The sequence below is a fragment of the Andrena cerasifolii genome, chromosome 15, assembly GCF_050908995.1.
Source record: "Andrena cerasifolii isolate SP2316 chromosome 15, iyAndCera1_principal, whole genome shotgun sequence".
In the NCBI taxonomy this organism is placed as follows: Eukaryota; Metazoa; Arthropoda; class Insecta; order Hymenoptera; family Andrenidae; genus Andrena; species Andrena cerasifolii.
Genome location: NC_135132.1, coordinates 9,824,239 through 9,837,006, shown reverse-complemented (window position 1 = coordinate 9,837,006; position 12,768 = coordinate 9,824,239). Strand labels below are relative to the sequence as shown.

At 43.0% G+C, this 12,768-nt stretch overlaps 1 protein-coding gene across 8 annotated transcripts in view; it reads right to left on the bottom strand.

The window, feature by feature from the left end:
* Positions 1-12,768, bottom strand: part of Pdfr (Pigment-dispersing factor receptor) — a 50,888-nt gene that overhangs the window by 29,104 nt on the left and 9,016 nt on the right. For 6 of the 8 annotated variants that reach the window (XR_013087286.1, XR_013087285.1, XR_013087287.1 and 3 more), the window contains exon 2: positions 1,118-2,100. Coding sequence is in view for 4 of the 8 variants with exons in the window: in XM_076828444.1 (XP_076684559.1) it covers positions 1,118-1,199 (82 nt within the window). In the remaining 4 variants the exon portion in view is untranslated. Of the gene's footprint in view, positions 1-1,117; positions 2,101-12,768 lie in introns of those variants that run through there. The other 2 variants (XR_013087284.1, XM_076828443.1) reach the window with 2 other exon arrangements.

Below are 12,768 nucleotides of genomic sequence, written 5' to 3'. Positions count from 1 at the left end.
ATGGAGAAACTGGAATGTACAAACACAGCGCTATGGAGATGCAGGAATATGGAAATACAGAAACATAAGAATACAGCGATATGGAGATATGGGGTGGCAGGAACACAACTGCAGAAAGTTGGTAGAAATCGTATTCACTTTTAAAAAGACTCTGTCTCAATCCCATGCTTGGAACCACCTAACAAAATTCTCGCTGCCACAGGATCTTGCATCTGATGGATAAAGGGAGAATAGAGAAACTCCTGAATGAAATTTAGCTCCGCCCTGGTTAGACGTACGCAAGCACGAAAGTTCTATGCAGATTTATTCTACCTACTCCGGGTACATGCTCACCGCGACGAAATTGAGTCGCGAAGAATGTTACTTAGTCTCTCAGATTTAGAGAGAAACTCCGAAACACCGTGTCAGCATCTAGCCCTTCCCCTTCCCACTGGGGGGTGAATAATTGCCCCATAGGGGTGAATGAAAGGAGAATTTCTCACCGAGGGATGCTAAATAGTCGAGAAGATTTCCTGGAAGGCAGAAATCTTTTAACTAAATATTACAGCACTTCTTACTGCTTCGCACTATTTTTATTCTGCACGCCTACGTTATATGCATCTTTTTATTTTTTTCTGTAACAGGGGAGAGGTGGGACGAAAGGGATACTTTTGTACTTAAATAGCACAGAAAAATGCTCGCGTGAAAAAAACAAGAAAATAATTTCGTCGTGGGAAGGTCCTTTATCTTTCAGATAATTGAAGTGTCCCCTTCGTCCCAACTCTCCCGCACTTATTTATTCATTTGTGAATTAGAAAATATCAGCATTTATCAAGACCACCTGCATTTTCACTCGCGCACAAAGGAAGCAGAAAATAATCACAGATAAGTAGAAAAAGCACAGGAAGAAATAGTGACAAGAATAATTTTGCTTAGCTGAAATCGCAAATTTAAACCACTGTGCATCGCCTTTCAGAGTAGCAGAGACACTTTACCCGCCTTAAAGGACCCTAACAATTCCCTCAAGCTATTTAACTTTCATTTTAAAGAAGTATTTGTTTCAGGCTCAAGGTCGACCATCCACAAAAAACAAAAGTTTCCCCTTTCAGAATGAAGAAGCAAGGCAAACGTCACTCACCGCCATCGGGGGGCGCGTAGTTCTTGTATCTGGCTCTGCAGAAGTCCCGAGTGTTGTTGCCGATGGCATCAGAAGCGTCCATGTTTCCTCTAATTGTCCATTTTCAGGCACCTCTGGCTACCACCGCCTCTACATCTTCCCTTAAAGCTGCCCGCCCTCCAAGTCCACAGGGATCGCTGTCTCAGCTGTAGCTCAACGCTACTTTCCACCCCCTCGTGCCTTCTCCCTTCATTCCTCCGCCTCGCCTCGGCTCCCTGTCTCTTTTCCAGCGAACGGGAAGACAATCGAGTTCAGCCCCCCCCTTCGAGCGAATTTTTCTTCTCGCCTCTGCGACCCACCCTCCGCCCCCTCACAGCCAGCTAACCCGCGCACCTTTCGCTCCGTGTTTTTTCGCGCGAAAAAGGACGATGGAAATTTCTCCCGACTCGACGGACACCAGCGGCGATTGCCACACCATTGAAGCCCCGATCTGCATCGCTCTCGACACGATGGACGATAAACTCTGGCGACACGTATTTGTCTGCCTCTCCAAAGGTACTCTGTTATTCTTTTTTTTATTCTTTTTTTTTCTGCTGCGTTTGTTTAGATCGTTGAGCGATTTTTAAGCTGAATTTAATGTTCGAGGGGGGAGGACTTTGGTCGCTCGTGTAATGCTATTTGTCTCATCTTTGGTCTTTAGCTTCTGGGCCAGTTTGGAGTAGGGAGACTTGGGACCATTTTTATTGGAATTTTGGAAAGAGTTCTTTTTACTGAGAAGCTCTGCTATTGGTTTCGATCTGGGTTAGGCGAATTATTGTCGTCGAAAGAATTATTTAGTTAGCGGAAGGTTTCAGGCGAGGGATGAAGAGAAAGGCTTGTATAAAAATACACGCCATCGTAAGTTGAGTGATTAAATTTCTGCGGGGTTCCCCGGTTGTGCTCAACGAACTGCGGTGGAGCGTTTCTTCATTGATGGTCTCTAATTAAGGAGGAGCAATGTTTACCTGTAACAGAAAGACAAATCGTATAATTAAGATTCTTAAAATACCACGTATCGAATTAATATTAAAATAGAAAGCTATGCTACTGTTTTCGAATATTATGTTCCTTCTTGAAAGGCAGATGTTTAATTAGCTTTAATTTGCTGTAATTCCACCAGCTAATAAATTTCAATAAATCCGACCAGCAAAGTAATCGAAACTGCAGCCAAAGCGAGGCAACGTTCATGGTGGATTAAAACGGTTCCACCTCGCAGCGAGGATCACATTTTATGACGTCGGATGACGAGATTACCGTGGTAATAGAATTTTGGAAACTGATTAAACTCGTTCGATCGCCGCGGACGGCGACTAATTCCCTCTAATTAATTTATTCCGCGTATAACTGCGACGCCGACGCGAGCGCGCCGCGTCTGCGGTTAATTTACTAAAGAGGCGTGAAGGCGAAAACACGATTCCACCGTAGGCTACGCTCCGATGTGATGTAACGAGAGGTGGCAACCTCCGCCCCCTCGCCAGTCGTGTTTCTTCTCGATTTTTCTCACCTGTGCTCCGAACGCGACGGCAAAGGAAGCTTGTAATAAACTTCTCGCTTTGAATGGCGACCCCTTTTAATTTGAAAGGCTTTCGGAATGACACGGAAAAATGCGAGAGGCAACGAGTGCATTGAAGGGTCGAGAGGGTTGAAAAATTGGGGGATTCTAAATGAGGTGGATAATGATCTCTCTAGAATTTTAGAGGGTGTTTCATATTCGGATATGCGACAATGGTGACGTCTCTAAGGGGAGGTGAAAAGATTTGCAGGAGTTTGTTTAAATGTGGCACTGTAGGAATTTTAAGGGGGAATACTATTTTGTGGGCTAAAAGCATAGCAAAATTTAAGAATTTTTTTTTAAGAACCTAGCATTTCGATTCATCTGAAATTTGGAGCATGGTTTTATGCATCCTTGAAGAAGTTGCAGTTTTTTTTTCATTCATTTTTAATAATAAATATAGGAGTCACGCCGCGTAAAACTCGACGCCCGCTGGTGTGCATGATGTTTACATTCCAGGTAATCTAAAACAGAAAATTGAAACTGCGTTTTACTTTGTACATATGTAGCCTTAATTTGATGAACCAGAATACAGCTAAGTTCTGTACTTCTTTTGTTACGTAAGAAAATTGGCAAAAAATTGGATAGCAAAAATTAAAGTTCCAGACCTTTCAGTTTGAAAACTCTCCACACTGCTTAATTAATTTTTTTTGTTTTCTGCTGGCTCATCAATTTCAAAGTACATATGTAAAAAATAAAATGCTGTTTCATTTTGCTGTTTCAGATTAACTGGCAGATAAATATCATGCACGCCAACGGACGACGAATTTGGGGCGGCGGGATGGTCGATTATGCATAACTACTATATTTATGGTTAAAAATTAGTAAAAAAAAACCTACAGCTTCCTCAAAAATGCATCAAAACATGGTAAAAATTTCAGACAAATCGAAACGCTGATTTCTTAAAAAAAAAATCCCAAATTTTACTATGTTTTTAGCCCAAAGAATAGGATTCTCTCTTTAATATTAATTAAAATTAGTGATTTATATTTGGCGACGAACCAACCAATAGTGACGTTTTTGAAATGAAAAAAAGAAGGGGTGTAAAATATATATACTGGTACTTGAAATGAAAGGGTTACTATAATTATACTACAAAAAAGCGAAATGAACAGATATATCCTCCTGGAACTCACAAGCACCCCTTAGCCACCCTATACCAACGTTTGAGCACCACGAGGCTCCAGAGGGTGGGGCTAGAAATATCTATAAGTAACTTGGAGCGCGACCGGTACCAGGGACACCGTGAACAGTTTCCCAGAGGAGTGGAGATTTATTCGAGCGTGGACCCGAGGAGAACCGAAGCCTAGTTACCATTCCAACTAAATAGGGGTGGAGGAGAAAAATGCGGAGGGTGGGAGAGCCCGCGAATGATCCAGATGGACGGTGGAACGACACGAATCTGCGACGATGGAGTAGGATTTGGAGAATTGGGCACCCTTTGTTCTCCACGTTGCCGGGGAGCTGAGGAGAGAGCCGGGAAGGATTGGAAATCGATGGGAGGGCGGGCGAAAGGGATCCTCGAGTGAAAGGGAGCTAGGCCGAATAAATAAGCGATTTTTCAGTGTCCCGTTTCAGTTAACTTAACAATGGCCTGCTGGCGCGGCGAAGAAAAGGAGACGAGGCGAGCTCCTCCGGCTGGAATAATTCATCGGATTCTACGTTCCCGCTATCATTTATCTGGGCCACGTCGAGGCTCCATCGAGGGTAGGAAATAACTGCGGTGGAATGAACGATGAACTCTTAACCCCCGCGGGTGAATAATTTTGTGCCCCGGGGTGTTTTGGGCCTCCGTGATGGATGGCAGGAGATCGCTGCCGTGGAATCGAAATTTCCCGTTGGAAAAATTAATAAATCACACGGAGGAAGTTGGAGGAGTTAATAAGTATCGATGGCAGGCGACTGTGCGTTGAAAAGTGCATCGGAAATGCGCAGTAAATTTTTTTCGAGGGAGGCTTCGCTTTTGAGAAAATCGTGTTTGAAAGAAAAATGGTCCAAAAATGCCCCACGTGAGCTATCGTGGCGATATTCTTTTCATGGAATACGTGCTATAAACTCGGCGCACGTAATGCACTCTTACGTGCCAGTGACATAACTGTTGTCATTAATTGGCCCCCGCGGGCCGAGGGTTGCGAAATCGATTTTCTCGAAAATAGAAAGGGGTACGGAGAAATTGCACACCACCTGTTCCACGTATTTTATAACGGCCAATCACTTCGCGATAAAGAATTTTGCAGAATTATGTTCACTGATTAAATAAAACGCTGACAAAATGCTGACATTTTTGCCGGTTCCTCGGGAATATTTAAATAAAAAATTAAGGCGGTGTTAAGTGGAGCAGCATAGTCATTGTTTACAATTTATTAGTTTAGATTTAGGGGCTTTAATGCCGTTTTTCATGCACAAGTGGAATTTCGTTCCGTTAATAAACGATTATTATTATTATTAAAACCGATGTCTAATTTTCCAAAGTGGAGGCCGTTGAACAGAGGAATAAAAGGGACTAGGAAACGACCGTCGAATTTCTGTGGACGGTCTCTAATCGCCGCTGTGCAGATATATCGAACAATTAACGACAATTGCACTCCCCTTCCGTGGCTTGACGCGGAGCTAATCTTATTAGGAGCTTCATTGTCCTCTCACCTACCAATTTCCCACAAAAGAACCCGATACCAGATACAAAGGGAGCTGGGGCTCCCTTTTTCCAAGTCAAAAAGAAATGCAAAACGAGGCCGGTGACCCGCGAAATAAACTCAGAATTAAATCGCAAATTTCCTAGACAATGTTCCCTTCAAGCACGATAATCTTAAACTTAAAAATTCACTCAAAATAATTTAACCGAAAATGTGGAAGAATGGTAAAGTTTTGGAGTTACTTAATATTCTGGTAACTTTGTCTCTTCCAAATTGCTGTATCAATTTCTCCCCCCACCTCCTCGGTTATAGACTCAAAATTGAACGAGGACCGCGATTTTGCCGGCGGAACCTGAATCAAACCCTATTCACGCTGAGACACGAAGCAGGAATTCGCGAATGCAGATGCACCTTGACTTTCTGGCAATCCTCCAGGGAGCCAGTGCCATTTTTCCTTTCTTTTTTTTTCGTGGCTTTCCCCGGAGCCTGCTCGTCGGCTGCGGTACACAGCTTTCGACGGCGCTCCGTTCTGTTTCGAGAATTCTCCTGGTAATTGCTTGGTAGTAAATGGGGCCACGGCGAAATTCCTCGCGAAAATCAAGGCCTTTTGGATTTCCCAAGCGCGTAAAGCTCCATTAGACGCAAGCTGATTAGGGCGTGTGATTCGTCGTTCAAAAGTGAGTCCGGAGTGTGGAATAAATATTTTTCGCAGCGCGCCTCGTTCCTGAGAGAATCGAATTTGGAAATGTGTGTTGTTGCAATTTCAAATGCTAACATTAATTTCAATAATGATTTGCAACAGTGGCTAAATAGGTGCCACTTTGAAATTCGATTCTCCCGAAAAAATTGGATACCTTTTCGACTCGTATCGCTTATCGCATCAAATTTCTGACAACTAGAAGCATTCAGGATTTAAAAGAGAAATAGTAGAAGTGAAAATAAATTCGCCACTGGTCCCGAACAATTTTTATCCAACGTTTCTTAAGATTCTGAAGCTGGAAAATAATTTTTAGATTACCGATTGCTCTTTGTTCTGCGAAAAAAAAATAAAATTCAGAGAGCAATCTCCATCTGGACCCAGAGAATCAGAGTGTCTCTATTCTTCGGGACATCTGTGCCTTTCCAAGTCACACGGTCCATTGTGTTCAGCGACAATCAATGAAGGGAAATGTACAATCGAGCGGAGAGCTTCCTTTCCTTGGCACTCGTCTCCAACCAAGAAGCTTCGTACTTTTAAACCGTCCACTCCCGTTCCCAATATTTCCCCCAAACTCGATTCTCCCATCCCTTTACATGGCAAAACAATTTTGCAATATTCGAGCAGCGTTGGACGCTGGAAAAAAAACGGGATCGAGTGGAAGCTGGGTCCCAGAGGACAGCTGGGAAATAAATTTGTTACTCGACGATTCAGCGGAAATGTAAACTTCGAAAGGGGGGTTGAAAAAAGTGTGAGGGTAAAAGTTGCAGAGTGCATTTTCATCCCCGAAATTACGAGGTCCTTTCAATTCTTCCCAAACGAGCGGCAACAATCGTTGCTTGTTATTCCGCGCGGTTTATTTCCAAGAGTCGATTTTCCAAAGGGGTAGAGAAACAGAAATCGCCCGAAGAGACACGCTCCGGAGGCTAAATAAAACGGGGTCGAGCCGGGGAGCAACGCGTACCTCCGGAGAAATATTCAGGTAGGGTGTTTTCCGCCCCTGCCCCTCCGAGGAAAAGTAATTCGATCTCTCGCCGAGTCTATTAGCTTTAGGGACGAAAATTGATTTCGCAGGTTTGGTTTATCGTGGGCTACTAGGAAAATGGTGGCGGCTATAGTCGCGTAATTTCCTTAAGCAGTGGCTGCGAGCTCCTCTGTTCGCTAAACTGTCGAGACTTTTCAGGCTTGGGAACAAAGGTGACGGGCCAACTTCTTGATGAAACCTTAATGAATTTCGTTCCCGGTGAAATTGGAGCCTCTGGGCTACGTGGAAGCCTCTGAAAATCGGGGTGACTCTCAAGGGGGTGGGGAAGATTTCTGGGCACAGTTTTCTTGATGGAAAAATTCGTGGAACACTTGTTGATTTTTCGAGATGCCCGCAGAGTTCTCTCGTTCACTTTGGTTGACACAAAAGTGCTTAAGATCCTTTCTTCCAAGTCCACAAGCTGGGCCACCTGGAGAGACTTGACGTGCTTCCACCAAATCATAATTCTAAACCCCTCGACAGTGAAATAAGATCCTATCGCTCGGCACCCAAGACTTCCTGCAACTTGAACAGTGCTTAAACTAAACCCGTTCCTCCAACAATGCTGGAGACACTCTCCTCCAAGGCTCATTTCAAAACAGCTTTCCCATTTATTAGGAAAACAACCCTCAGTGCTTAATGTGGGCCATTTTTTTCCCTTTGACCAATGAACAATATCCACGCGTGTTTATTAATATTCTGTTGCAAAAAAGTCCCTAAAGAGGATAGAGAATCTCGCCCCCCCTTAAGGGGAATCCTATTTTGAGGGTTAAAAACGTAGCGAAATTTAAGATTTTTTTTAAGAAACTACCATTTCGATTTATCTGAAATTTCGACCATTTGTTGCGTAAGAAAATTGGCGCAAAACCGCCGTTTCAGAATTTCGCGCGGCGTGATGATCGATCATGCATAACTGCTATATTTGTGGTTAGAAATTAATAAAAAAAAACCTGCAGCTTCTTGAAAGATGCGCCAAAACATGGTCCAAATTTCAGACGAATCGGAACGCTGGTTTCTTAAAAAAAAAATCCCAAATTTTGCTATGTTTTTAATCCGAAGAATAGCATTCCCCTCTCAAGTCACCCTTCACTGGTCACCATTCAAAGTGGACCATTTTTACAGACGCACTCAAGATCCCCTTTTTCTAAGTCGCCATCCAGGAGAACAGCCTCCGCCATCCATCAAAGCCCAGTAGTTCTACAAACTTACTTCCAGGTCACAGATTATTAAATTCATCCCTCAATGATCCCGCCTAGGACCACGTTCCCTCCGCGCCGGTTTAACTCGATCCCCTAATCAGCTAATTAATGACGTTCGGGCATGAAAATTCGGGCTGTCGTCCCACGGAAAAGGGAATTATCGACCACCTGGACGGATGGCTGACGGAAGAACGATGCTCGATCATGCAAGCCGACGCAGACTGGCTGGATAATTAGACGAACGATGGCGAATTGAACACGTCGAGCGTGTTAAACCCTCAGAGGATGTTATTTCACGCGACGGGAACACCGTCGAAACGACGTTACTCCGGCTAATTAACGGGAGGTCTCGGTTAATCCTGCCCGCCGAGGCGTGCTTCATATTTCATCGCCATTTTTGGTAATGCCTGAGTGGAGGAATTCCTGAGTTTCAGAACTGAAGGATTTATTTGCTTGGAAATCACTGGGCCACGTGGCTGTTTCAATCGAATATTTTGAAAAAATAATTTCATGGCTCCAAAGAGAAATAAAAGATATGTATTCATTTTTTCCGTCGACCTCTGCAACGCCATTTTTATTGCCAAACTTCTCGTTAACTACTGAATGTCTACGTGCAAAAAGAAATTTAGATGAAAATATTAAACAAATAATTAAAATATTTAAAGAAAAATATTAGCTGAAAGTATTTTCGATGCAAACTCAGTAAAATTCATTAGGCGATTATAAAAATTTATTTAAAGAAGAAAATTCAGTTTTCTTTTCTTTTTATAAAACTTTTGGAGTCACTTCAGTCGTGGTTACATTAATCTTATTTTTCCTTTTTCTTTGGGGGTGCGAAACTGATTGCGATTATTTTCGTAATAACACAAAGCTTCGCACGAAACCTTAAAAAATGGACGTCCACCTTCCTCGAGCCAGCGAACTGGAGCGGGGGTGGTTGCACAATTACTTAACGAAAGCCACGAAACCCCGAAACATGTAACTTTACAATTAGTTGCGCGCCAAGTGCTCAGATAATGCAAGCTCTTATTAAGGACACCGCTGTTCCTCAACCATGAACCGACTCTTTTTCCCCAGACTCTTGCATCCGGAACTACCAAGTTACGCAAACTCCAACCCCCACCCCTAAAGAAGGAGCAACACGATTCGCTGGAAAACAACTGAATGTTCAGAGGATTTAAAAAACTACCCTCCGCGTCAAGCTCCCTTGTAATCAACCTGCCTGTTACAAGGAAAGAAACAAGCCCCAAGTTTTGCACCCCCCTCAACCCCTCCCTTGGAGAAACACAGAGGATCCGGGGAGGATGAGGAGACAGGTCTGCATTAAATTTCCTGCGACCGCGTCTGGAGTCCACCCTCCAGTTTTAATTCCTCTTTGTAATTTAGTACTCCAGTTTAAAACGCGATTTTCTGCACAATTTTTCTTATCTTTTTACGGAGCACCTGTACAATTGTGTTCGTTCAACTTTGGTCCATATATTTATCCATGTTTCAGCAGTGACTGATAACAATTGCGATAATAATAACACTGTCCAACAAAATTTAACTATTTTCTATTCTATAATATTCAATTAGAGAAGCAAGTTGAAAATTTACAGTGTTTCTTTCAAAATCGAATTTCTCAAAAACTGAGGGCGACAATCAATTTTGCGGATTCGTTTTCAGCGCACAAAAGTTTATAAGAAACGGCTATTGAATCTTACAGACCAAAGTGGCTGTTGGATAGTGTAATTTCCTTCTGCCGCGGGGCAGGGGATATTTTTTGATCCTAGAAAAAAAGAGAGAAGAGAAATATAGATGGCGATACTTCGCGATCGAAAGAGGAATTCGTGGAGAGGTGCATCGCCCATCGGCGGGTGAGAAAAACGAAAGGGGATGGTATAAATAAACGAGCGTTTGTCGAGGGAAATTAAATATCCCGGGCGCGTTTCTATTTTCGCGCGAGGGGCTTCGACTACGACCACGAGTGGCTCGTTCACTCCGCCGCGGCCGCTGTCGTTGCCGTGAGGCAGGGATCCTGACCTACAAAAAAAAAAAGAAGAAGAGTGTCCCTGCAGGCCCTGCCACGCAATCGATTGTTCCATTTCGTCCATGGAATTCTAACGGGGGCCGCGGGTGAAGCTGTGCATCCATTCTCCGAGCAGCGGCATCGAGGAATTAGGGGAAGTTTGTTTCGTGGGGGGAACTGGGGATCTCGGATCTTCGGGGTGTCCTGGACTTCTAAGGAATAAGATTCCTCGAGTGATCGAGGATCGTTTCGGTGGCGTGGGTATTACTGTTTGGTATGGGTCGTCGAGGTGCAGGACTTTTCTCTCAGGAAAATCTAACTTTATTTTTTATATCACCCTTTTTTTATTTTTCAAAATTTTCCAAATCGGCGCCGCGAGTCCATAGATATTAATATATTTTATAAACAAAAATTACTGTTTTTGATTTCATCTGAAATCGAGAGTTTCGGATATGTATCCATAACTTCCGAAAAACGAGAGTTTTTTAACTGAAACTTTTTTTTTACGTAGTTCATAATACTGTGTAAACATGGTACAAAAATGGAAAATTTTCATCAAGCCGTTGACTTGTAAAAAAATCCACGAAACGCACAGATTTTCCTAGCGTTCAAAGAAGTGCACCCCCTTAAGCGATTTATGTGGCTCAGATAATCTACAGTAGTGGGCAAAAATAAGTAGTGGACAACTAATATACATTCTGAGAGAGAATTAAAAGCTGTATAAAAGCCAGTTACAGTTTTATTTATTTAACTAACAAACAAAAACCCTAAGGCAACACACTTTTAAAGCCAACAAAAAGTTACCCCTTTTGAACGTTAATAAAAAAAATCTAATATTTTGCGGGGGTACCTTTTGCTTTTAGGACAACCCAAAAAGTTACTAAACTTCTTTGTCGGCCCCAAAACTGTGTTACCCCGTTCAAAGTCACATGTCATATATTTAGTTTGCCAGTTAAATAAATTCAACTTTAACTGGGTTCTATACAGCTTTAAATTCTCCATGAGAATATCCATGTTAAACATACCACAGTCCCAAATGTATGCTAAAAAACACCAAAAATAAAACGAACCGAAAAAGTGGTAACTTTTTTACTGGCAACGTTTACTGAGTAGACAAGATAGCCTAAATAGTTAAGGTGCCTAGTCTAATCTAGATGGCCCAAGCATCCCCAGCGGTGTAGATCCTGATGTTCACTGTGTAATCTACACTGAATGTCCTGGCCGATCCATATATAAACCCCCAGCTGCCCCGATAAAATACTAATCAAGAAGCCCGCTACCCTCCACCGATACACCGAGTAACATAAAAGCAATTGTCTTCTTCATTGCCTGCCTCTATCGAGCCTTCGATTCGATTGCAATTTCACATGTAATCTACCTAATGATCCTTCCTGCCAGCGTCCCGGCTAATGAGCTCCCTGTAATACCTGGAACGATACTTTGATTGGGCGTTGTTTTGCCCCGAGCTGATTAATCATCGCCCTTGCACGAGAACAAGGCAGCAGCTGCGTTTCAGCGAACTCCATAAATTGGAAATCACCTGCCCCCATAACAGAAGTCCTGGAATTATCGAGGACCATCAATCGACGAAGTCAGTCGAGCCGAGGAATTTAATGGCACAGGTGGTTTTCGAAATTTTTAGCTACTTAACCGAGGCCAACCACTGTGGTCGATTATAAATTCTGCCAGGGGTAATTAAGGGATAATTAGAGAAAGCGGGAGATAAAGGACAAGAAGTTCCATCGCTGGAACTCTCGCAGGCATCAATTACTAATTACTTTTCAGCGCTAAATGTTTGTGACGAAGAGAACTTAGCTGTTAGAATTTTAAATATATTTTTTTCGAGGTGCCATTTTTGGGGGATGTTTCTCAGTGTAGTGGCACGCGAGGCGTTCGAAATATCCAAGATGGGGGGAAACTTTGCTGCGTGGAAGATTCTGGTGTATTCCACGAGATCCTAGCAATTTCGCGGGGAATTTAGCTCGCAAAACCTATGCACAGCGCGATCTTCCGCTGCATGCGTTGCCTTGGAAGCAGAAACCCGACAGCGTGATCATTCGTCAACGTCCACGTGCTAATGCCGTTAACTTCTTGCCAATCTGTGACTTCCCAGAATCCGGCACGTCAGAGAGAATTGCTTATTGACGCAGAATCACGTGTGATGCTACAGCTTTCATTAGCATCAAGCTGGTGATGGATACTTTTGACACGGAGGCTTTTAAGGCCTACTGTGGTGTACTTGCAATACTCGATCTAGGGTTGTACATAATACCTAATGGGACAAGCTGTAAAACTTTGGGAAAACTGCTGGCTGCTCAAGGCTACCGCGAGCGCCCGCTAAACCCCATTAATTGGACGATTAAAACCTCTTTATATTCATGAATATTCAAAATGACCAATTTTTACAGAATTACTTAAGATTCTCTGCTCCAACAGTGAAATGGCAACAAGTACACCTTCAATTGGCAGATTAAGCTCCCCTTCGTTTATAATACATTTATTATGACTTAAAATAAGTAG